The 26,394-nt window shown below is 47.8% G+C and overlaps 1 protein-coding gene across 2 annotated transcripts in view; it reads right to left on the minus strand.

The window, feature by feature from the left end:
• Ccnjl (cyclin J like) overlaps positions 1 to 26,394 on the minus strand; it is a 62,990-nt gene that overhangs the window by 22,307 nt on the left and 14,289 nt on the right. For both annotated transcript variants that reach the window (XM_052196896.1, XM_052196897.1), the window contains exon 3: positions 11,332 to 11,545. In XM_052196896.1, the coding sequence (XP_052052856.1) occupies positions 11,332 to 11,545 (214 nt within the window). The remainder of the gene's footprint in view (positions 1 to 11,331; positions 11,546 to 26,394) is intronic.

The raw sequence follows: 26,394 nt of genomic DNA on the forward strand, positions 1-26,394 counted from the left end.
CTCTAGAGCCTGCTGTGTCTCTTAGAGAATGGGGGGAAGGGGGCCTAACACCTGTGTAGAGCGGCAGCTGTTGGGCACTGCACATCAATCAGTTCAAGCAGTTGAAATCTAAGACTCAGTTGGGGAGTGGGGGCTACAAATATTCAGAACCTCAGTTCCCGGACAAAACAAGTCTAGGCTCAAACCTGCTAAAACTGCATGTTGTACAGTTTAAAAGCTTCTGGCCCACTCAGCTGTCTGACAGGCAGCTCACACACAAAATCCCTCTCCCGAAAAGACTCCCAGCCTGCCAGCCACAGAGATGGGAACAGGAAATGGAAAATCACCAGGTCCCCTGCTTTCTGGGCTGTCCTGTTGGAGCTGCTGCTAGGATCTGCTCTACACAGCTCTACCCCCCACCCCCCAGGCTTTGTGGCCACCACCCAAACGCCACCCACTGCTGAGGAGAGGAGCCAGACACTGTAGCAGCTTTTGCATGGCACTGGGTGGGGGGGAGTGGGGGGGATGAATCACAAAATGTAAGGCCCCCTTGTGACCCCACCCCTGAGTGCTGAACCTTTGCAAATGTTCCCATGGCAGGACAGAGGAAATGCAGTGTCCCTCCTAGCCACCTTTCCATGAGCTATGAGGAAGCAGTAAGTTTTCCCCTCTATTTCCAGGGTCTGCTTCCTTGGAGACTTGGGTTTGATTCTGACAAGAACTCTCACATCTTGCCAGATACCTGGAGGGCAAAAAAATCGCCCCTTCCTTTTCTGGTGCCTACAGGGCAGTGATTCTCAACCTTCTTAATAATCCGACCCTTTAATACAGTTTCTCCTGTTGTGGTGACGACCCCCCAACCATAAAATTATTTTTTGTGGATACTTTGTCACTGTATTTTTGCTGCGGTTATTAACTGTAACGAAAATATCTGACATACAGAATGTCTGATATGCAGCTCTGTGAAAGGGTGGGTCGATCCCCCAAAGGGGTCCTGACCCATAGGTTGAGAACCACAGCTACAATGTGGCATCTTAAGCATTCTTAGCTCTGGGTGTAGTGCAGGGAGGAGTGAGGTAGTGGGGTGTTGGGGGGGAAGCTGTTGTGCTCAGCCTCCCCAGGCTTAGTTCTTCCCGGCTTACCACAAGGGATTAAGACAGCTTTCAAGTTCCAGAAATCTTCCCCAAGATCTCCAAAGGGTGCCCCCCTCCCACTCCGTGGTCAGAGCAGCAGTTCAGGCAGAGGCAACAGTTACCGAGTGATTAAAGCTAGGGTGGGGTCCACGGGTGAGGGGGACACTGGGGTTATGTGAAGGTGACTTCCTGGGGGAAGGCCAGGCTTTTCCTAAAATCTCCTGAGATCCACGCAGGAGCCTGACAGGCATTCTGCTGGTCTTTACTGGTTTCTGCCCGAAGAGACAAGATTATTGATTTCTGCTTTAAGGAGCCCTCAAAGCAACTAGTATCTTTTCATTCCTTCTCTGAGCATCCAAGACAGGGCAAGGATGTGAGTAAAATGGAAATGCTCCCACGTAGGGAAGGTCGGCCACCAGAGCACCCTGATGAGAGCCAGGGCAGGCAGACACACAACTCAGCTTTGACAATTTATTGCTTAGGTGGAGACTTCATTGATGGGAGTGGGACATGCTTACAGCCCGGCAGGGGGATGGAGAATTTGAAGCCAGTCTAGGCTATATAGCAAGTTCCAAGCTAGTCTGTTCAACAGAAAGAAAGAAAAAAATTCCTCAAAACAAACAAAAAGGGATCACGTAGACCTACCTCCCAGTTCAATGCAAACTCCTACCGACATAGTTTAAAACGATTTTCATTTTTATTTATGGGATGAGTACCTGCATATAGCATATGATAGGTGTGCAGTATCCAAGGAGGCCAGAATAAAGCATCAGACACCCTGGGACTAGAGTTATAAAAATTGTGACCTGTCATGTCTGTGTGAAAAGCTGAACCCAGGTCCTCTGCAAGAGCAACACATGCTCTGAACAGCTGAGCGTCCACTATAACAAAATCCAGAACAGGCACGCGGTGTTCTCTCTCTCTCTCTCTCTCTCTCTCTCTCTCTCTCTCTCTCTCTCTCTCTCTCTCTGTGTGTGTGTGTGTGTGTGTGTGTGTGTGTGTGTGTGTGTGATATTGGGGATTAAGCCTGGGGCCTCACATATGATAGGCAAATACTCTACCATCAAGCTATGTCTCCAGTCCCTTACTTGCCCAGTGGTCAAAAGATTCTAGGCGTGGGACAGGACTTCATCTTACAGACAGACTCCTGTGAGCAGGGATGCTACAGGAACAAGACTGTTCCTGTACTGTAGCTTTCTGGCTGTAAACAGCAGGGGGAAAAGTGGATGCCAACCTAAAGTCTCATCAACAGAGAGCTCATTAAATAGATGCTGGTGATAAAATGGAGGATTCATAGCCAAGAAAGAGCACAGGCAACTCCCTCATAGACTGAAGAAGACGCTGTGTCTAAGAGCCCGCTGAGGCACATTTATTCATTTGATATTTGCTTGTCTATTTATTGTTGTGTGTGGCACATGTGCCACAAGCACTGCACACATGGAGGTCAGAAGACAACTCTGGGAAGTCAGTTCTTCCCTTCTATGGTTCACTGGTTGGGTCCTGGGAACCCAGTAAAGGGCTTTTTACAAACTGCTTGTACCTGCTGAGGCCTCAGCACTCAGGCCCCAGTGAGGTGGATTTATCCTGATGAGTGTTGGCATCAAAAGACCAGTTTTGCAGACTGTCTCCAAACTCAGGATGTCACACGTATGTGACACCCGTTGCTATGACAACCACATACCTTCCCAGAGCCCACTTCCCACACTCACCTGTGAGTGAACAGGCTACCTCACAACCTAAATAAAATGGAGACCCTTCCCCACTTTCTCTTTTCCCCTTTGTCTTTCTCCAGTCAAACCTCTTACACTGGAACTGCTTTGGCCTGGTGTGCTATGCCCAGACAAGAGCTACTATTCTAACACATCAGTGAGTTTTTGTTCCTCATGAAGGTCACATTCTATAAAGTCACCTTGAACCACTGCCCTTAGGAGAAAGAGATGGGGAGCAACCACATTTCATCAGCCAGTCAAAACACAGCTTATATGACTTTGTATTGTTTATTTCCATTTTACAGGAGGCGTTGGTAGCTCGTTAACATTGAACTTAGGGCATAAAAGCACAAGGAATGTCTAGGAGGTCATACATCTACCTTTTCTCCAAGAGACACAACACAGCTTTTCTGAGCATAGGAAACAGGACAGTAGCCTTGGAAGGCAGGGCAGGGGTGGGGGGAGCGCAAGGGGGCGGGCACCTGAAATAGCAGAGCCGCCAGTAAAATCCACAAACATTGAGGAAACACAGCTCTTACCCAGAGGCAGAAGTATACTTGTTTAGCACAGGAGAGATGACAGAAAGGCAGAGCACCGCCCCCTTCCATCTCAGCTGGGAATACAAACATATAAAGGGCAATTAACAGTTCCAATGCTCTGCCCATGTGCGTGCCTGAAAGCATCCGCATTGATTTTTGCTGAATTTTTGTTTCTTAAATGAAGGGCTGGGAGTGGAGCTCAATAGCAGAGTGTTTGCCCAGCACACACCAGGCCTTGTGCGCCGTTCCCCAGCACCAGAGGGGTGGGCGTCAGACAAACTCATGAGCCTTAATCAATGGCTGGGGAGGGTCAGCTGACTGTGTGCCCATACAGACATAGAACATCTTCACAAAAACACACTAGGTCTGTTTGAAGGAAGATATGGAAGCCTTCCAGAGGTTTCCCCTGTCCAGTAGGGTGGAAATTGATTGTATTTCATTCTTTGGATCTCACTTCTAACTGATAAAGCATTTCTAATTTTAAAGACCTATACTGAGGCTCTGGGCTAAAACAAAATAAAAAATAAAATAAAAAAAATCCCTAAGAAAGGACCCTATCAGACTGGAGAGATGGCTCAGCGGTTAAGAGCATGACCGCTCTTCCGAAGGTCCTGAGTTCAAATCCCAGCAACCACATGGTGGCTCACAGCCATCTATAATCTGGATCTGATACCCTCTTCTGGTATGTCTGAAAACAGCTACAGTGTACTTAGATATAATAAATAAATAAATCTTAAAAAAAAAAAAGAGGCCAGGCAGTGGTGGCACATGCCTGTAATCCCAGCACTCTGGGAAGCAGAGGCAGGCAGATTTCTGAGTTCGAGGCCAGCCTGGTCTACAGAGTGAGTTCCAGGACAGCCAGGGCTACACAGAGAAACCCTGTCTCGGAAAAAAAAACAAATCCAAAATATCAAAGAGAGAGTTAAAAAAAAAAAACCAAAAGGACCCTATCCAGACAGGGGGTCCTTCCAGAGAGAGATCACAACGTCACCTCCCACTCTTCTCTTTCCTGGGGACTCCTGAGGATGGAATAGGGGCCTGAGAACTCAGTCTCACCTGTTAAAAACTAAGATCAGGGGCTAACGAAATGGCTCAGAGGGTAAAGGCACTTGCGGCCAAGCATGATAACCTACTTGAGTTTGATCCCCAGGACTCGGGGAGGAAGGAGAATGATCCTTCTACGAACTGTCCTCAGACCCCCACATGCACAGCATGGAATGTGAATGTGTGCAAATGCTCACGTGCACACACACACACACACACACACACACACTGTCAGAACTTGAGCCCAAGAAGCAGGAGGACCATTATCCCACTACCCCCACCTTCCATAGCTTTCCAGACCTGAGGTGGTCAGCCAGGGGCCGGATGGGCTTTTAGCTCACAGGAAACCACTCGGCAGTGAGCACTGTTTTCCCAGGGAGGGTGTGGGATCCTGGAAGTGGCCACGAAAGGCAACAGAAATCTGTGTAGACAAAGCCAGTGGGGTTGAAAGAGGGGGAAGAGCGGAGGAGGCCGGTGAGAGGGAGCCTGGCTTTGTGTCTACTGGGGTTGACGAGGATATGACAATCTATAGCTTGTCTTCCGGCCAGGAAATGAGAACAGTTTCTCTCTTCCCTTCAATTATAAAGATACACTAAGTCAGGAAGAATAAAACCCAGTTTGTGGATATGGACTCTGAGTATGGGGGGACATTTACATTTTGTGGTTTGTACTTCTGTAGCATATATATAATTGTAAAAACTGCTACTGTATATGCATACGCATGTTTGCTCATGATGTTTATATATAAGTATGCAAACCATGGGGTGCATGGAAGGATCAGAGGACAATTTGGTAGAGTGGTTTGTCTACATTAATGTCTGTGGTTTGTGAACTCAGGTCACTGGGTTCAAGCCACAGACATCTTTGCTCACTGAGCTGTTTCAGCAGCCCTGTAGATTTTTAAATCATTTTTAAAACAAATAATAAAAACATCTTTCATTTTTTGTTTGCTTGTTTGCTAGGCCTTATGTTTAAGGCCATGGGATCTGATACAAAGGCCACTCTGGCCTCTCTGGCTTTCTGTCCTGAGTCACTCACTCTCCCTCTGGTTCCTGTCCAGGGCTAAGGACTCAACAGTCTAGTTACTTTTGAGCGTCAGCCGCAGGTGTCTTCAGGGTCACCAGAGGGACCAATGCAGCCTTAACATATGATCTGGAAAAGGGCTTCCACTGAGATGTGTACCTGAATGGTCACAGCAGCCACAGGAAAGCGAAAACCACCCAAGGATCTGTGGGCAGAGGACTGGATAAATTCACTGCTTCATTCACAGTGGGCACAAGTCAGCAGAAGATCCGATATGAGCTTTAGCACGGACACACGGAAAACACTGCACTGTGCACGGTCCTCCCAGAGTGCACAGGCCGTGCAGCTAGAAGCCAGGTGGCCAAGGCTTCAGAGTTAAGGAACAGGAAGTGCCTGTCTATGAGAACAAGCGCTCCATCACTGAGCTAAATTACTCACTTGTAGCCCAGGCTAGCCTTGAATTTACTTGTAGCCCAGGCTGGCCTTGAATCTGCCTAAGTCTCTGGAATACTTAGGAATACAGGCCTGAGCTGCCATCATCACTAGGGATAAAAAGAAAATATTCTAGACCTATACAGAGTGAGAACTACACACTAGATGGAACGGACTCATTAAATCCCATTGATCTGTACAATTTAAAGTGGCTACGCTGGTGACATATTAAAGTTTCAATTTTATCTTAAGTATAAAACAAATAAACAACAACAACAAAATCCCACCCAGCTGTGTGACTTCGAGGTAAGTTACACAGCCTCTCTGAGCCTAAAAATCATGGGCATATGAAACACGCCCTCCCATGCTGGTTGGGTGGACTCTGAAGTGGGTCTGTGGAAAGAGACCAGGACAGAATATAACAGAGGCCACTTGGCATAACTATTGGGGTGTGCTGAAGCAACTCATCCAAGGTTTGGGAGTTCCCATGTTGTCAAGTAATCCTTTTAATTAGCGGGGACACCAAAAAGACAGTTGGGGTGAGGAGGACAGGTAAGATGAGAGATGAGAAGGCGGGGACTCTATAGCACATTTGCTGTTTTGTTTTTATTATTGGAACAGGGTCTCCATGTGCAGCCCTGGCTGGCTTAGAACTCACTACAGAGATCAAACTGGCCTTGAACTCACAGAGAACCGCTGGCCTCTGCCTCCATAATCTCAGTGCTGAGATTAAAGATTTGTGAAACCATGATGCTTACTGAGGGTTTTTTTTGGGGGGGGGGGAGTGGCTTGCACATGCCAGGCAAGTTCTCCACTGCCAAACTCTAATCCCAGCCCTTTATGGTATTTATGAGTCTACTGTGCTAAGGTAGGAGACACAGTTAACTCAGTCAGAGAGGTTAAGGGGCTGCTTTGCCGTATGTTGGCTGTGTGATTGCCTAAGATTCTTGCTGTTTTGCCTTGTCCTGCAGGCATAGGCCCTGGCTCATTTGATGAGAGCAGAGGGACCTTAGGTAGGAGAGAGGCTCCATCTATGCAAAATTCTTTACCGGCAAACAGCATTATAAGAACTCAGAATTTGGGGGGCTGGAGAGATGGCTCAGTGGTTTAGAGCACTGACTACTCTTCTGAAGGTCCTGAGTTCAAATCCCAGCAACCACATGGTGCCTCACAACCATCCATAATGAGATCTGATGCCCTCTTCCGGGGTCTTCTGGGGTGTCTGAAAATAGCTACAGTGTACTTACATGTAATAAATAAATCTTAAAAAAAAAAAAAAGAACTCAGAATTTGGAGTTGGGAAGACGACTCAGCCAGTAAAGTGTAGCAAGGTTGAATCCCCTGCATCCTTGCACAAAGCTGCAGGTACTTGTAATCCCAGTGGTGGGGAGGTTGGGGCAGGGGGACCTCTGAGCCAGCCTTCCCAAATTGGCAAGCTCCTGGTTTGGTGAGAGATCCCATCTCAAAAAAATAAACTAGAAATCGACCGAAGAAGACACTTGGCGTGGATCTCTGGCCTCCGTGTGCAGGTGCATGCATGTGCATATGCACATACACACAAACACATACAACCCCGAGAACTTGGGGCTGGAGAGATGGCTCAGCCGGTGAGACTGTGCTTGCTTTTGCAAAGGACTCCAGTTTGATTCCTGTTTTCCATATTAGGCTGTAACTCCAATCACCTGTAACTCCAGCTCCCAGGAGATTAGGTCCTCTGGCTATACAGACACACACCAACACACAGACACACACACACACACACACACACACACACACACACACACACTAAAAAAAAATCTTAAAAAAATAAAAAGCAAAACTCTTCAAACTCACAGGTGGGGACACGGATGCCAGGCTTTCTTATCTCAGAGAACTTTGGGACTGAATTAGCAGGACTTCAAGTTTCCCCAGACAAGGTGTCCCACCACCCCTGTGGCTGACAGTGAGCCCAGGAAAGAGGGGAGGAAGGGCAAATAGGATTTCAGGCTGTCACGGGAACTTTTCTTTCCCTGGGCCCTGAAGCATATGCCAGGGGTTCTGAAACTCCATTCTTGTCTGAGCCCATCAACGTGTGGGTGGGGGCGTCTGCCTCTCCATCTGGAAGGCCCTCTTCCTCCACCGTGGCGACAGCAATACAATGGAGTCTCCACTGTGAGCCCTGCATCCTGGCTCCCCAGACAGACGCTCAGGGGGAACTCCATGGCCTCAAGGAAATATAAGTCCCCTGCCCCCAGCAGGCCTCGACGCAGCCCACAGATCACAGAAGCAGCAGGCCAAAGGCCATAGTGTGCCTGAAACATGACGCCTGCTCTGCCCTTCTCTGACGGAGACATCTCATAGGTCTCTGCCTCTCTTCCTGAGATGATAAGATGCTACAAAAGGCTGGGCTCTGAGCAAAATTAGCTCCCACTGATAACTTGCAAATTCTAGCTGGCCTGGGTTAGAGACGGCGCACAATAGGGTCGAGGTCCTAGGGGAAAATAAGACCGAGTTTGGAAAACTTGAAAGCCACTCTCTTGCCAGGCACTGTGGCAGATGCCTGTAATCTCAACACTGTGGGGGAATCACAAAGTTTGAGGGCAGTCTGATCTGTACAGTAACTTCCAGACTCACTAGAGATACACAGCAAGATCCTATTTCAAAAATCAACCAACCAAATTACAAATTATTTTTCCATCCATCCAACCAACCAACCAACTAACCAACCAACTAACCAACCGATGAACCAAATAAATAAAACTCTAAAATAGCTGTGTGGTATACACACACACACACACACACACACACACACACACACACACACGAGTGTGTGATGACCATCACCAAGTGATGGTGACCATAGGGCTTAGAGTGATATGCCAGGGTGAGAAAAAAGTCACAGCAGAAAGTGGGTGCCACCCTCCTATAGCATCAGCTAATAAATATTCAACAACAGACGGGGTAGTAGCACTGCATGAAAGAGAATGTAAAATCTGATTGCAAGTTAAGTGCCAAATATTAATATTAGATGCCAAGGCAAAGTCCTTAACGGCTGCTGTTGAGTTTGAACCTAAGACCTCACAAACATTGCACAGAGGGGTAGAACCCCAGTTCTGAAGGACCCCCAGGCTTCACTCATTTTGCTATTTCCACAAATGCTCTTTTGAGGATTTATCATGTGCCAAGCTCCTCTTTTCTCTCTCTGCAACTCTCTGTGTGTGGTGTGCACGTGTGTTCAGGTATGTATGTGTACATGTTAGGCGCACTTGTGTAAGAAGGCTGGAGGTTGACAGTAGACTTCTTCCTAGATAGTTCTCTACCTTACAGACCAAGACAGGATCTCTCACTCGAACCCACGGCTAGTCTAACCAGTCAGCTTGCCCTGCAGATTCCCTGTCTCAACCTCCAGAGTGCCAGCATTATCACTGGGCTGCCACATTAGCCTGGCGTTTATGTGCATGTTGGAGATTCAAACTTCCAGCAAGCACCTAGTAGATGTCAATTCTAAGTACATGATCCTGTGTGTCTATAAATGTGTGACCTCAGCTGTGCAGAAAGATGGGGGGAGGGAGATTTCCAACAGGGGTGGGCAGGCCAAGTCTACAAAGGCAGCAAGAAACAATGAAGGCAGAGGGTGTACCATATGCAAAGGTCTGCGATAAGACAGAGCTTTTCTGGTGTGGCTGCCATCCAGGGAGCAGCAAAGAGAAAGACATGAATCCAGAAGGGAAAGAGCTTGATAGCTGGACATTACACTGAGGCTCGTGGTCCACAACAGAGTAGTTTTAAATGGCAAGGTGACAGAGCAGATGTGTGGTCAGGAGCCCATCCAAGGTAGTACGGTGATACAGTAAGCATGACCCAGAAGGACAGGTATTGGTCCCAGTTCCACCCCTCTGCTGGGGTGCTGGGCACGACCACTGAGGAGGCAAAACTCAAGGAACTTGACATCGTTTATCCCAAGCCACTGCCCTTATGTGCAGGGCTTCAGGAAAGCACTGAGATACCAGTCACGGGATTAGAGAACACAATCAAGGTGTGGGCAGGCCGGCGCTGGAGAACCACACAGAGAAGCAGGAAAAAAGTGTCGGTGGTCTACAAACCCACAATGAGGCCCGGACAGGGTGCTCCTAAAGTCCTGGACATTTAGATGCTGCTGAATCTCGAGTTGAGAGCAGAGTCAAGGGCCCTCAGGCTAAGGACGGTGACTAGCCTAGGGCTGGGGAGAATGGGAACTCTGGCTTAGCTCATTGGTGATTGTCCTTAGCTTGGTGACTGTTGTCTGGAAGGGCAGAGAGGCCTTCTACGGGAGACTTCCTGTGGCTCTGTAGGCAAAGGCCTTCTCCATGCTCCCCAGGGAGGTTTTGATGGAAGAGACAGTCCAAGTTTCTCTATCCCTTGTATTGACTGTTCATTGTAGAAAATGGATGCATACCCACTTCCCAGGGTGGACCAGAGATTAAATACCTTTTGCAGGGAGGAATGTCCAGGAAGGGAAGTTTATTGGCTAAACCCTCAGGGCCTCTAGGTACCTCATTAGCATGGAGAACTCAGTTTTGGGCTACATGACCAATGTGGGGAGTGTAGACATGGGTTCTAGGCCAGGAATCTAGCAGGGAGAGCGGTTTACCATTTCAGGTGGATACCCAGGTGCCGGGGACTCAGACCCACTCTACCTGACCAAGTTTCCTGGCAGGTTCACCATCTCATAGACAGGTGCCCAGAGATCGGCTGCTCTCAGTGAGGCCTCTTTGGAAGGTGTAAACCCCATAAAGAATATATGTGCTCAGGCCTGGGTACTCCATCATGGATTCAGTGTAGGTCCAAGTAAAATGCTCTATCTCTAGACACCTTGAAAAACAATGCAGGCTGGAGAGATGGCTCAGCAGCTAAGAGCACTGACTGCTCTTCCAGACGTCCTGAGTTCAATTCCCAGCAACCACAGAGTAGCTCGGAACCATCTGTAATGGGATCCAATGCCCTCTTCTGGTGTGTCTGAAGACAGCGACAGTATACTCAGGTACATAAAATGAATAAATCTTTTTCAAGAAATTTAAAACATGTTTGTTTGTTTTTTTAAATATCCCCCCCCCACACACACACCAAACAGTGAATGCCAGGGCCTATTCAGACAGCCCTCATGGAAAAGCAGGAAACACAAGGTCAAGGGCACAAGCCAGGCATGAGGAAGCTACATCTCAAATACTGTCTGCTATATATACCAGCTGGGCAACACAAAGCAACTTTCTAAGCTTCTCTGAGCCTGGAAAACACAGGGTACCAAGACTGTCTTTTAGAGACATCCTGTAGATTCATTACGATCAAGCTGTGACTATCCTTAGTAGTTTCTCTGGTATAGTTTAGGTACAAGAAAGAACAGCAGTTATCAAGACAACTCACACCCAGCAAAGGATGAACGCAGAGACCACGGAAAGCGCAGAGATCAGCGATGGCTTAGCAGCCACTCAGAGGACTGCAGGAGTTTCTACTTACTTGCCAGCAGGAGGCAGGAGACAGCCACCGTGTACAGCTGCTTGGGGGTGGTGATGTTGTACAGGTCCATAAAATGGTCCAAAAGGTAGATGGCGAGGTGCCGGGCTGAGGGGCAGAGGTGGCAGTGTCTGCTCAGCAGGGTCAGCACGTCTACGAAGAACCGACGGCTCTTCAGGAGCGGCGAGCGGGCGCGGAAGGTGGGCAGCTTCAGTTCCTGGAGGATGGGGAACAGAGAAGGCTCAAGGACACTGAGACCTCGGGGCCTGCCTGTGGACTGGTGGGGCGGGCAATGATTCTCTCGACACCCTCGCTCATTTGTTTAAAATCTCAGATGGTGATGCTTCTGTTCCAGAAACTCTGGACCAGTTCCCATCCATCCTCCCTACCCACTGGCCCATTAGGATGGCATTTCCCTGGGAAAGGCAGCGTGGAGACACCCAAAGTCGTGAGAGAATAGTGGCCAGAGGTAGGGACCCACACCCAAACTCTGGTTTCATTGCACAGCCGAGTCATTTTTCCTCTTTTGCTTCTTCTTTGGTAGCTGAGGTTTATTGAGAGCGTATGCCAAATATTGATCAGGGTTCTCTGGTAATTCCCTCTGTGCATAGGATTAGGAGTGATCATTTCCCCCACTTTGGGGAAAACAAAACAAAATTAAACAAAAATAAACAAAACTATAATAAACTAAACTAAACAATACTAGAATATGTTGCTGCACATGACTGTAATCCCAGAACCCAGGAGGCAGAGGCAGAGGCAGGAGGATGTCGGAAAGTTTGAGGCCAGCATGTTCTACATTGTGAGTTCTGGACAATCAAGGCCACATAGCAAGGACATGCCTCAGTAAACAAGCAGATTTGAAAGACTAATTCAAGGAACCAGCAAGTCCTGTCGGCCATGATCCCTGACATTCTGCCTGTCTACACCTTCACACACGGCTTCCTACTCCAGGTTCTGAACACCCCAATTCTCTCTCTCCAAGAAGGTAACTTCTATTTTGTCATTCCTACACTGCCATGTTTTCTGAATGTATCTGCTGAACACAAGAAAAACAAGAGAAAGAAATATTGAACTAAGAATGTGCTTATTTATTTTGGAGGCGGGTCTCACTCTGTGGCTCAGGTTAGTGATAGCTATCACACAGCTGTGGCTGGTCCTGAGGTCATATAAAGCCTCCTATCTCCCCTTCCCAGCTGCTAGGATTTCAGACGTAAGCCATCAAATCTTTTTTTTGAGATTCATTTTTATTTTATGTGTATGAGTATTGGCTTATACATATGCATGTATGTATGCTTGCATGCATTCTGTCTGTCTCTATGCATGTAGTTTGTGTGTGTGTGTGTGTGTGTGTGTGTGTGTGATACATTCCTTTTGGTCTCAGAGGCCTTGGGTCCCGTGGCAAGAGCAGAAAGTCCTCTTAACTACCAGGTTATCTCTCTACTCATTCTTTCTTTCCGTTTTCTCTTTCTCCCTCTCCTTAAAAGAAAGGAGGATGTATATATACATATATATATATAGAGAGAGATAGGTATAAGTATATAGATATAGATATCTGTCCCAGGCTGTGTAGTCCTGGCTAACCTGGAACTCACTCTATAGACCAGGCTGGCCTCGAACTCACAGAAGACCTACCTGCTTCTGCCTCTGATACAAGGTATGCGTCACCACTGCCCAGCAATAGTTGCCTTTTAAGCAAGGTAGGCTAGATACTATTTGTTTAGGAAATATCTCAGTGCTCTTAGCTTTCGTGCGATTTTTTTCCCTCCTAGAAATTCCTGAGTCAAAAGAGCAAAGTGGAGGAAGAAGGGAACAGGCAGGCTGGAGTCAGGAGAAGATGAGGCAGAGGTCAGGTTGCCCATGCAGGCTGCAGACACAGAGCTAAGGGATGTGGGAGGCTAGATGCCGGCCCACGCTGCTGGGCTGTCAATAATGTGGCTCACTGGCTCTGGAACATCACCACCATCTGATTGCCAAAACCACCTCTGAGACTGCATTGCTCACACCCAAGCATCCTTGTTGATCCTCTGGCCTGGACCTGAGGCATGCTGGACTAGTTGAGTTCTCACACTTGGCTGAATGCTGTATTCGAACCTGTCTGTCTGTCTGTCTGCCTGTCTGTCTCTCTCTCTCTCTCTCTCTCTCTCTCTCTCTCTCACACACACACACACACACACACACATTTTAGTGACATTCTGTCAAATAGGGAAACAGAAAAGAACAAAACTAAAGAATATGGGAGGGAAGTTGGCAGGTAAGAGATGACAAGCACCTATTAGTGACATCAAGTGAATTGGCTCCCCCATTCTGTGCCTGCCCACCCTCCAAATTGTGTTGAGGACTGAATCCAGACCCAGGCACATGCTAGGCAAGGGCCCTGCTGCTCTGCCCAGCACGGCATCCCTCTAACCCTTTACTCGACCAGGCGCAGACCAGGACTAGAAAGAAGTGTCTGCTCATTCATTCACCAGAGATGTGAACTCATTCATCTCACTCGGTATCACAAAGTACACACTTCACTATTGACACATTTCACCCCGTACGCACTCTCGAGGCATCATTTTAGGCCCTGTGTGTGTGTGTGTGTGTGGCTTCAGTAAGGCAGACTCAGACACAAATGTAAAATGTGAAACTGTGAAATTCCTAAAGGAAAACAGAAGTAAATACATACAACTTTAGACAAAGCAATGGTTTCATTTTCTTTTTCTTTTTTTCAAGGCAGGGTTTCTCTGTGTACCCTGGCTGTCCTGGAACTCACTCTATAGATCAGGCTGGTCTTGAACTCACAGCTCCTCCTGCCTCTACCTACCAAGTGCTGGAATTAAAGGCATACTTCACCATTGCCGAGCTTAAAGCCATGATTTCTTTCTTTCTTTTTTATTTTTTAATTAATTTAAAATTTTCATATGCATTTGTGTTTTGTCTGCATGCATGTCTGTGTGAGGGTGTCAGATTTTTGCTGTTATAGACTGTTGAAAGCGGCCATATGGGTGCTGGGATTTGAACCTGGCTCCTCTGGAAGAACAGTTATTGCTCTTAACTGCTAAACCACCTCTCCAGCCTCCAAAGTAATGGTTTCCTAGACATGATTCCAAACATAGAAGCATAAAAAAGAAATATAAGCTTGATTTTAAAATTAGACTTTCATGCTGGCTGAGTGATTAAGGGATTGCTGCTCTTCCCGAGAGGACCTGAGTTAGATTCCAAGCCAACAAACCACAGCCGCTTATGCAAATCCAGCTCCAGGGATTTACGTAAGATTTGATACTTTCTTCTGGTCTCTGAAGGTACCCTCACACATACACATATATACACACATGTAAAATAAAAAACACATCTTAAAAAAATAAAACAAATAAAAAACGGGCAAAGGATCGAAAAGGCATTTCTCTAAAGAAGATTTAAAAAGCCTAGAAAGCAAACAAAAACCTATGAATATTGCTAATCCGCAGGGAAACACAAATCAAATCACAGGGAAATAACACTTCACATTGCCTGGGATGGATACTGCTTTAAAAATAGAAAAAACAAAAACAAAGCAAGCAAATATCAACCAACCAACCAACCAAACAAACAAAAAACTCAAGCAAAACTAGGCAAAACAGCAACAAGTTTAAAACAAACAAGTGAAAAAACAAGTGTTGGTGAGAATGTGGGCAAATTGGAACCCTGTATATAAGTAGTAGGAGAGTCAGAGTGGGCATCTTCTGTGGGAAGCAAATCCTCCTATTACATTGTTATCACAGGAGCCAGCCCTGATACAGACCTAAGGGAGACAATAGAAAAAAATGGCTGTGCTACAAAGTTGCAGATTCATGACAGTCCGTCTTCCCTAAAGGGTGGGAGGCTAGGTTGGTTGAAACTTAGGTTCTGGTCTCCTGACCATTTCTTCTCTTCTGAGTTGTCCTCAGAGGTCAAAAGGTCAGGATCAGCTAGCTATCTCTGCAGTCCTAGAGGCCTTGCTCACCCAAGACACACAGAGCCTGGATAAATTCCTTCCTGTCTCTTAGGCTCACTCATTAAGAAACAGAGTTTGAAAGCTGGGTGGCGGCGCACGCCTGTAATCCCAGCACTCTGGGAGTCAGAGGCAAGCTGATTTCTGAGTTCGAGGCCAGCCTGGTCTACAGAGTGAGTTCCAGGTCAGCCAGGGCTATACAGAGAAACCCTGTCTCGAAAAAAACAAAACAAACAAACAAACAAACAAAAAAAAAAAAAAAAGAAAAGAAAAGAAACGGAGTTTGAAAAAATCCTTTAATCTCAAGGCTTTATGGAATTAGCCAGGGAGCTCTGAAGGCAGAAGACTTTTAAAATAATGGGTTTCATTCTGACATTTTCGTATGGGTGTATCACTGTACATTGGTGTGTGTGTGTGTGTGTGTGTGTGTGTGTGAAAGAGAGAGAGAGAGAGACAGACAGACAGAGACAGAGACTGAGACTCATTTAGTCTAACCAGAGAGAGCCATCTGTGTGAGCACTAGATTGGACCTATCCATTACAGCCTGGTGTGGTCACCAGTGGGTACACAACTGGGCACAATGTCTACCAGTAGCTCTTGTGAGTAAGTGTTCTAAGCACACACCATTTTGGGGCACTCAGCTATGCCCTCTTGCAAAGGGATTATCCCAGCCGGGCTTCTTGCCTGTTTATTCCCATTCAGGGTCACAAAACTGTCACCTAAGTATCTAGCCATCCTCGACCATCTGACTCAATGCTGCCTTTATTACACATGGCTTCTGAGAGGGGATAGACTATATAGGATTGGGGAGCCTCTGGGAGGGAGGCTTCATCTACCAAGCCATCAGAAGCCATCATCCCTGCTGGGTCAAGGCTTTCCAGGTATGGCTTTTCCAGAGGAGGTGCACTCACACCCTCTTAAGTAATCCCTCGTTTACACTCTGTTTTTTTTTTTTTTTTTTTTTTTTTTTTTTTTTTCCCGAGACAGGAGACAGGGTTTCTCTGTGTAGCCCTGGCTGTCGTGGAACTCACTCTGTAGATCAGGCTGGCCTTGAACTCAGAGATCTGCCTGCCTCTGCCTCCCAAGAGCTGGGATTAAAGGCGTGTGCCACCCCTGCCCAGCTAATTAATTTATTATATGTAAGTACACTGTAGCTGTCTTCAGACATACGAGAAGAGGGCGTCAGATCTCATTATGGATGGTTGTGAGCCACCATGTGGTTGCTGGGATTTGAACTCAGGACCTCCAGAAGAGTAGTCAGTGCTCTTAACCGCTGAGCCATCTCTCCAGCCCTCGTTTATACTCTGTAAGGAAGCCACCTAAGCACATTGGTTCCTCCAGGGTGAACTGTGGCTGAGTAACGCACCTCTGTAGTTGAGACCTCAGGAGAAGCGACAGACTAACTTCTCCCCCTGGAAAGGAATTTTAACCAACAGTATCAAATTCTGGAGAGAGAGAGAGAGAGAGAGGATCGAGGCCCCCTGAGCCTCTCCCCTGTCCATGCCTGACTGCTGACACGCCCATTCTTGTGAAGACCCAGTGCAGGCGTGAGTTCAGTCATTCCGATGGCTCTGTGTGACCCAGTAAATGGTTTGTCCTTTTTTCCTCTCTAAGACAAGGTCTCCTGCAGCCTAAGACGGCTTCTAAGTCACTGTGCAGCCCAGGATGACCTGAAACTCCTGATCCCGCCATGATCCTCTCAGGGGCAGGAATTACATGTGGGAGTCACTGTGGTTGGCTGATTTATTTATTTATTTTGTTTATTTATTTATTTATCTATCGAGTCAGTCTCTTACAATGTCATCCAAGCTGGCCTCAAACTTGCTAAGTGGGCCCAGGCTGACTTCAAATTCCTTCCTTAGTCCAGGAGCTTCTGGCATTACAGATGTGAGCTTCCATGAGGAGATCAATATTTTATTTTTTAAGTCATGAAGCTATTCTATTCCCAGCTTAAATTAAGAGCATGGATGCCTACGTTACCATCCTTTTGCCTACTTTGTTTGGTGGATTTGTGTGGCTATTCTAAGAGTCCAAACTCCTTTACTGTGGGTTTCAAATGCCAGCACCTCAGGATGAATAAGACAGCAGAATGCTTGATAACTAGCTGTGAGGAACAGAGGGAGGAAGGTGTATTCAAGGCACAGCTCTGGGCCTGGAAGATACAGGAGGTGGGGTGGGGGTGGGAGGGAGCATCAGAAAGGAAACAAAGACAAGCTTTTCTTTGGCTTGGTCTGGCCTTGAATGTTAGCTCCTCCTGTCTCTGCTTCCTGAGTGCTGGAATCACTAATGTGTGTCTTGCCCGTGCGAATTTGCCTGGGAAGATGGAGAAACAGAAGGCTGCAAAGTAATAGTACCTGCAAAGCATAGGTAACATCTAATATGGTTAAAAGCCAGGCAGGCTAGTAATCCCAACACCCAAGAGGCAGAGGCAGACAGAAGCGGAAGCAGAGGTGGGGCAATTGGATCTCTGGGAGTTTGAGGGCAGCCTGGTCTACAGTGTGAGTTCTAGGACAGCCAGGGCTATGAAGAGAAATCCATGTGCAGCACCGGCTCCTTGTGGGTCCCCCAACAAGGGCTGACTCTGGCTCTGCAGCCTGCCTCTCTTGGGATCTCTTTCCCTGTGTTCTTGCTGCCTTGTCTGGCCTCAGTGGGCAAGGATGCATCTAGCTCTGCTGCAACCTGATGTGCCAGGGTGGGTTGGGTACCCATGAGGAAGGGGTTTCCCTTCTCAGAGGAGAAGGGGAAAGGAAATGAGGGTGGGACTGGACTGGGAGAAGAGGAGGGAGTGGGGACTGCGGTCAGGATGTGAAATGAGTAAATAAATAAATTAGGAAGAAAAGGAGCCAAGCGGGTTGCATTTAGGTAAAGCAGACTGAAGAGGGGGTGGGGTACCAGCTTTGTAGCATCTAAAAAAATCTTGCCCTGAGAAAAATGAGGAGCCATAGAAAGGTTTAGAGTAGGGTTTCCAGATGCCTGAGAAGCCTTCCCTAAGATCCCCGCATCAGCCAGTTCTGGGCTCAAGCCCGGCAGGCAGGAGCAGCAGCGGCTGCCCTGTGCTCACAGCCTCCTCAGCATTGCTCCCAGCCTTCAGCAGCTGCCTGGGTATTTCCTCTAAGGACGGGGCTCTAAAGTCAGCCCACACAGTCTGTCAGGCTGCAGCTGCCGTATTAGTCTTTGCCAAGTGACCTTCGCCCGGACCACGCTACCCTCATCAGGGCAGCGCAGAGGCCCCGGCTTCCCTCCCTCAGAGCTTAAGACAGCCAAACTCGGGGAACCCAGTTCCCTCCCTCTTGCCAAGTGAGAAGAAAAGACTCCCCGGAGCGAGCGAGGAGCACCCTGTGTGCTCCCTCACAGGGAGGCTTTTACTTAGAGCAGCTTCTGGAAAAGGAAGGAAGATGCAAGAAAAGGTAACAGGTGGCAGCGCCTGCCAAGGAGCAGGGGCGGGAGGGCTTCTTAGAAAAAACGAGGCACAGGCTGACAAGACCTTGAACTCCTGATCCTCCCGCTTCTACCTTCCAAGTGCTGGGGTGACAGATCACAAGTGTGTGCAACCACACGCTCTTGTGATGCCAGGGATCCTGTATGCTAGGCAAGCACATAACCCACTGACCTACATTCCCAGTGTTTGTTCATCATGGCCGAAATTCTGCTTACTTTCGAGTCTTTCCACTGAACGACAGACTCCAGAGAGCCAAGGCCAGGCGCTAAGTATACAGTTTGGCCCACACCCAATTTAATGGTGGACCCACGAGCAGGTGCTAAAAAGAAATGTATGTTGAGCAAAAAAAAAAAAAAAAAAAAAAAAAAAAGAACGGCTGTCCTTCTTTCTGACTGGGAAATTCAGTTCTGCCATTTACTAACCTTGGGTAGGGATTTCAGCGACCTTGTCTGAGAAAGACGGGTCATGCCGCTGCAAATGTAACAGATTTGGCACCCACCAGTCATCCAAGGGAGAAAGGAGAATGGCCCTTCCCCAGAGCTGAACAATCAAACTCCAGATAAGCAAGGGTTTATCTGAGGCCCAGAGCCTAGTGGAAGGGTAGAGTGCTTTCAAAATAAAGGTAACTTACTTTGCTTAACGTGTAACAAAGTTGTCTACCTTGGGGTGTGTGGACAGCTGGGACCGAGGAGGCCTCTGGTGAAAAGGACAACTGTCTATTAGCCTGCTCTGCGGGGTCCCCAAACCAAATGAAATTAGTCACACTGAGCCTGGGCTTCTTCCTGTCCCCCCCACCCCCACCCCACCCCCTCACCAGAAAAGGGCGCTACTTTGTCATAGGAACAGCAGCAGTAGTACAGGGCTTACATACAACGTGCTTGCCCTGTTTAACTTTGGAAGTTCAGCTGATTAAGCGCCTAACCCAATTAGCCGGGGAGAGGCACTCATTACAGGGCTTTGCCCTAAGGATCTGCATTCTTTATTCCCCAAGCACTCTTGACCTAAGCCTTCGAGGGCTGCAGCGGGGCCTGAGTACAGGAAGCAGGCTGCCCTGGCGAGTGGCCTGGATTTCAGGGACAAAGAAGCAGCCTGCCCAGGGCGGCTTGCAAAGCTCTCTCAAGATCAGACAGGCGCTTGGCAGGCATCTACAGCCAGCTTGGCAGGGTGGGCGGCAGGACCGTTGCCAGGCAGGGTGACCTTCCTCTCAGCACCAGGAGAGCCAGCAGCAAGGTTGCAGGAGGGAGGAGATGACAGGGACAGATTGGAAGGGGCTTCCTGAGGGACCCAGCTCCCCAGATGTTGGCCCCTTATCACCCAAGCCAGGCAGGAGTGCCTTCTGTCCCAGGTGCACGTCGGGATGAACAGATGGAGTCCAGGGACAGATGGCCATCATCATCAGAATTCAGAATCCTTATAAAAACCTGCTTTTGTTATCATAGCAGTTTTCTGTTTGTTTGTTTGTTTCTTTAAAAAATTACCATTGGCTAAAAAAAAAATTTTTTTTTGTAATGCACACACTAAAATGCTCACAGTGGTTATCTGGGCAGGGGCTGAAATAGACCCATATTTTGCATGAGTTTTGCTTTCAAACTTTTCAACAGTTTGAATTTTAAAAAAAAATTTCAAAATAAAATTTTATAATTCAGTTACTAGATTTCCAGCTTGGAGAAAAGAAAAGGTATGGAGGGGACCATGTCACTCCTGTATTGAGACCAAGCTCAAAGGTCCTCTCTCCTGCCCCTCTAATCGGCTCATTATTTGTAACGCCGCCCTGCCTTGCGAGCATCCCATCCACGCGTCCCATCACACCCTTTACAATGTGCACAGAGTGCATCTTCTTCAGGAGTCTCCAACTACTGAGTACTTAAGTTTTATGTTCACGGATGAAGTTTAGGATTTATTTGTACTTGTATGCAAGTGTGTGCCCACACGAGTTTAAGTGTACCGTTAGTGTGCAGTGCCCTTGGAGGACCGAAGAGGGCGTGAAATGCCCCGGAACTGGAGTAACAGGCAGTTGAAGACTGCCCAGTGTGGATGCTGGGCATTGAACCTGGGTCCTCTTCAAGCTCATCAAGTGTTCTTAAGCCCTGAGTCACCTCTCCAGCTTTTCACCGGAATACCCAAATGATGCTTGGTTTCTGATTCAGAGGAATTCACAGCGAAGGACAGTGGAGTTCCTAGAGTTTTTTTCATGCGACTCTCAGAGCAGAGGATCGCACAGCAGCTTCCTGTTCACGAGGGCTCCTGGAACATTTGCCATGGTTGCATAGTATTTCATGACCATGTTGTGCGGTAAGCCCTGATTGTAGAAATGTGGACTGTTTCCTTTCCTTGAGCCCTCTGTTCTGCCACTGCTCTTTTAGAGAGACCTTCCCCAGCCTCTGTCCCATGTGATGGCATCTCAGGAGTTTCTCACAACCAGAAGGTATTTCAAACAAAGTGTTAGTCATTGAATCCCTGCATCTCATGAAATGCAGCCATACACTGCCCACCCAGTAAGGGCTAATGAATACCTATTGAATCAGTGAAGGCATGTGTGGCTAAATAAATGGAATGTCTCGGGGGGACATCTTTCCTGGGTCTTTGACCTTTTGTGCTCCCTTTTCCACTCAGGCTCCCTTAGCTATCCTACATCCTTCTCTGGGTAACCAATATAGGGGTGTCACTGCCCAAAGAGGGGCTCCCCCCTGCTATCACATCGGAGCAACACGTCTGAGCCAGGAAGGGGGAGGTGGTGATGTCAAGTCAGGCTAGATCTCTTTAGAACCACTGTTCCTGGGGCCAGGGAGAAATCTAGTTCAGAAGGTAGAAATGCTTGCCACCATGTCCGATGACTCACATTGTGAAAACTTGCGATCCAAGCACTGCAAGGTGTCCTCTGACTTCCACACACATGGCGTACACATCTGTGCTCACACACAGATACAGACAAGTGCATACACAAAACGAGGGAACATGGACGCAATATGTATTTAAAGGAACCACTGTTTCTGCTGCTCCTCAGCTCTGCCTGGGGCCCTCCAGTGGAAAGAGGGTCACTCCAGAAGGAGAGCTGGAGGGAACAAGCAAAGATACATGAATCGCAACCTGCACACAGCCCCCCACACTGAGTCACATATATCGGCAGCGGGAATGTCTGGCCAGGTCTGCAAAGATCCCAGACATCTGCCCCATCCCCTCTGCCACCCCTCCCTTGGGAGAGTAGCAAACTCTTTGATGTCTGTGCTGGCAGTGCTGGTGTGCAGGGCCAGCCCCAAGTGCAGGTGCATAAGACCACAGCTCAGAGGCAGCTGTAGTTACTTAGCCACCAAGGTCAAAGACGCCTTGAAACCTTGGCATCTGGTGCATCCCGTCTCCACTGGCTTCCTCTATCAGGGGTGGAAATGGCACCCCCACTTTTCACCCTCGGTGTCCTGTTCTGCATTACTTTCTTCAGACATTGGCTTAAAAGTCCTTTCCCTGCCAAACTCTGCCAATCCCTCTCTAAACGTCTCAGAGGTTTCATTTCTTCATGGCCACTAGGTCACTCCCACTGTCCTTCCCTGATGGACTTACTAGCATGGGGGTGGGGATTGGGCTCACATCATTCAGCTTGTGAGCCCAATACCCCATTCAAAAGAGATGCGCAACACTTGCCCAAAGCTCCCATTTTCAAGAATGTCACTAACTAGTAAAACCAGATGGGTGAGGGCAAGGTGACATACTCATCACAGTGGGATCTTCACACTCACAAAGACCACAAGGGAAGTCTGACAAACCTGGGGAATGGAGAAGTCCAGGGGAAAGAGGGAACGTTTTTTCTTGCCTAGGTATAGATAACACAGGTACTTTCACGGAAGACGATGAACCACAAGAAGGATTGTAAACATGTGCAGAGTAGCATGATGCACATGCATGGAAAGGTCACAATGAAAGCCATTATTTTGTATGTAACTAGGCATATTAAGAAGACCATGAAAAAAAAAAAGATATACTATCTATCTACTGATCGGACAGTTCAAAGCCAATGTTTCCCAATGCATGTCCCATGTGACGTGGTTCTCTGGACCAATTTTGGAAACAACGCATATCAAACATGCACACTCCGAAAACACACGACAACACAGTCCCTGAAAGATTTGTTTGGCGTAGAGCATTCATACAATTTTGGGGAACGTTACATTAAATTTATTTCGCCACAGAATACCACCGTTACCACCTCCGCTGGGGGAGGGGCGTGCAGAACGCCCAGCATCCCAGAAAGCCTGGGACCGAGTGCTCTAGGGGTTTGTCTGACGAGCGCCAGTGAGTGCTGGGAAGAGGAAAGTCCTGAGCATTCCTCAAGGCAGGATTCTGGTGGAAATCCCTGTCCCAGGGCTTCATAATCCAATGATTCCTCTAAGCCCGGAGACTTATGAAAAGCTTTCAGAGATTAAGAACTGTAGCTTCCACTTGCCAAACGGCCGCGGTGAGAATTTCCCCGTGGCCATGGCATTAGCAGTGTAAGAGGCATCGTTGAGAAGCTGCGGACGGACGGATGGACAGACAGACGCTGGTATGAAGAAGCCCCAGGCAGCTGAGGGTTGGGTGGCTACCTAAGGCACGGGGACTAGGGTCAGGATGAAACGCACGCCATGCTCCATTTCATACAAAACACTTTCTATACAATTCTGGTGGTTTCCAGTCCTCTGTAAACACTGACCTGCTGCCTCTAAGGAAACCTTGTGCTACATACTGCTTGCTAGACTAAGGGGACATGGCCACCTTAAGGCAAGGAAGGACGCGGTCTTTCTTTTTACTCACTGAGATCAGCTCCCTAAGCTTTTACACACCTGTCAGGATTTCATGTGTGTTTGGCTTTCTCAGTATGAGAAACTTTCTTCTTTTTTTTTTTTTTGTTTTTTTGGGGGTTTTTTGTTTGTTTGTTTTGTTTTTTGTTTTTGTTTTTTGAGACAGGGTTTCTCTGTATAGCCCTGGCTGTCCTAGAACTCACTCTATAGACTAGGCTGTCCTCGAACTCAGAAATCTGCCTGCCTCTGCCTCCCAGAGTGCTGGGATTAAAGGCGTGCGCCACCACTGTCTGGCATGAGAAACAATTTTGCACCGCCTTCTGATAAATACAGAAGTCTATTTGACAGCCATACACTCAAACTTAAAATACATCATTTGGAAGGCTATATATTTATCATAAAGCAAGGGGTGAGGAAACACCATAAGCAGCTAAGGTGACTGGGAGGAAGTGGGGACTTGCAAACCACGAGAGAATATGCAAAGAGGGGAAGGAGCTCTCCAAAGGTCTCTGAGCTAGATCCCAGCCTCTGCCTCTGCTCTCAGCCTACTGTTTCAGCCTGAGGAAGCATCTTCAGGGCACGAACAGCCACTACTCAGACACCGTTTCAACATTCTTCAAAACCAACAGTGCCAGTAACATACCGTTCTGCGGAAGTTGGGCCCAGTTTCCTTCCAGGGGGTGGGAAGTCGTGCCTGCGACATCTGTCACGGGCCCCCTGGACTCCTCAGCAAATGCCATTTCCACATTTGAGTTCGACATAGCTTCTCATTCCTGGGAGCCACAGCCAGTGGCTCTCTAATCAGCATTCAGTACCCGGGTACAGCCAGGACGTCTGACAGTGACTGCACACTATACATGCCTGCTCACCCTTCACTGGTATGCATCCCACGCATGGCCCCGAGGCCTCCAAACACCCCCATAGATAACATTCAGGGTGTCTTTCATCACCCCCTCCCCCACCAAGGTCTTCAAATCAGCCAGCTTCCTGATAGGACCACATCCCTCACACCTCCTGGACTGAGGATACTCCTCCTCCTACACCCTCTTATCTAGGGTCGGATCAGTGTGACCCTGCTTCACTGATGGTGTCGTAATTGATCTGGTTCTTAGAATTCTCTTCTCTGTGTCCCTCCTCCATCACCCCCTTCTCTTCATCTTTCCCTCCCCACTCCTCTCCCCTTCTCTTTCTCATGGCCAGCCCAGCAAGCAGAACCTTCTTCTCTTTCCTCCTTGTCCCCCCTCTCTCTGATGGGGAATGAACCAAGGCCTACATATGCTAAACAAGTGCTCTAGGAAGCCAGCCAGCCTTGCTGCTTACTCTTCGGCTAAAGCGCTTCACTGAGACTCCAGATTCCTTTCATGGCTTCTCCTAGGCACCTTAACGTGAAGCCCACAATGGGTTAGTGGGAAACTAATTTCCAACATTATTTATGAGTTGGGGCTCTGCATCCCTGCTCACCCACTCCTGAGTCTCTCAAGTGGTGATCAGTTGACAACATGCACCAGTCGTTACTGAAGACTGGCTTACAAACAGAGGCTCCTCCCTAGACACAGACCATAGTGCCTCCTTCGAATCCATGTCTACCTAGAATTCCAGATGTGACTGTACTTAGATAGTGAATCTTCTCAGGTTAAATCAAGTTAAAAATGGGTTCATAACAGATTACAATTCTTCCTTCCTTCCTTCCTTCCTTCCTTCCTTCCTTCCTTCCTTCCTTCCTTTCTTCCTTTCTTTCTTTCTTTTGTTTTTTGGATTTGATTTTTTCAAGACAGAGTTTCTCTGTACAGTCCTGGTTGCCCTGGAACTCACTCTGTAAACCAGGCTGGCCTTGAACTCAGATATCCGCCTGTCTCTGCCTCCTAGAGTGCTGGGATTACAGGCGTGTGCCACCACTGTCTGGCAGGATTCCTCCTTTAATGGAAAGAAAAGGCTATATCAGTGGCTCTGTAGTTAAGAGCACTTGTTCCTACCAAGAATCAGGGCCCAGTTCCCAGAACCAGAACAACTGTGGCTCACAACTATTTATGAGACCAAGGAATCCAATGCCATTTTCTGATGTCCAAGGGCACCAGGCATGCAAGTGGTATACAGACACATACAGGTAAAACATTCACACATATAAGATAGATCTTAAATCTTTCTTAACTGGAGGAAAAAAAGACAGACTCACAGAAAGAAGACATAAGAGAGAAAATCTTGTTAAGACAAACAACAAGAGAGATGCAACTGAAAGCCAAGGTGAATCACGGACCGCCTTCAACCACCAGAAACTGGGAGAGGCAGGAATGGAGCCCCTCTGTGACAGCATGATTACACATTTGTATCTCAGAACCAGGAGAATGCCTTCCTGCTGTTTAAATCCCAGAGCTCCTTCTTTGTTACAGCAGCCCTGGCAACTACATTCATCTCCCCAAACTCCTGACTCTAGGAACCGAGAGTTCAGGAGACAGCCATAGATCTTCCGTGTACTTTGCAAGCCGGCTCAACAAGGGTAAAGGGCTCTACATTCCAATCACGGGAGCTCCTGGTGCTTGGTGCACAGTCAGCTGAGGAGGAAATGAAAGGTAACCACAGAAAAGGGCTGCTAGGAATGCTTGAGCAATTATGTCTTTCTCCTCCCCCTCTTCCTTCCTTCTTCAGACAGGGACCTAGGTTGTCTTCCAACTTGCTATGTGTCCAAAGATGACTTTGAACTTCTCATTCTCCTGCCACCACTTCCTGAGAACTGGAATTATAGGTATGTGCCACCACGCTGTTTTATGTGATGCTAGGGATACAATCCTGGTTTTTGTGCATGCTAAGCAGGCACTCAACCAACTGGGTTACAAACATTCTCAGTGTCTCTGAAGGAACTTTGATAACCAGATGAAATCACGTGTACAAAGGATTCACTAGGCAGT

Source organism: Apodemus sylvaticus, chromosome 10 (genome assembly GCF_947179515.1).
Source record: "Apodemus sylvaticus chromosome 10, mApoSyl1.1, whole genome shotgun sequence".
In the NCBI taxonomy this organism is placed as follows: Eukaryota; Metazoa; Chordata; class Mammalia; order Rodentia; family Muridae; genus Apodemus; species Apodemus sylvaticus.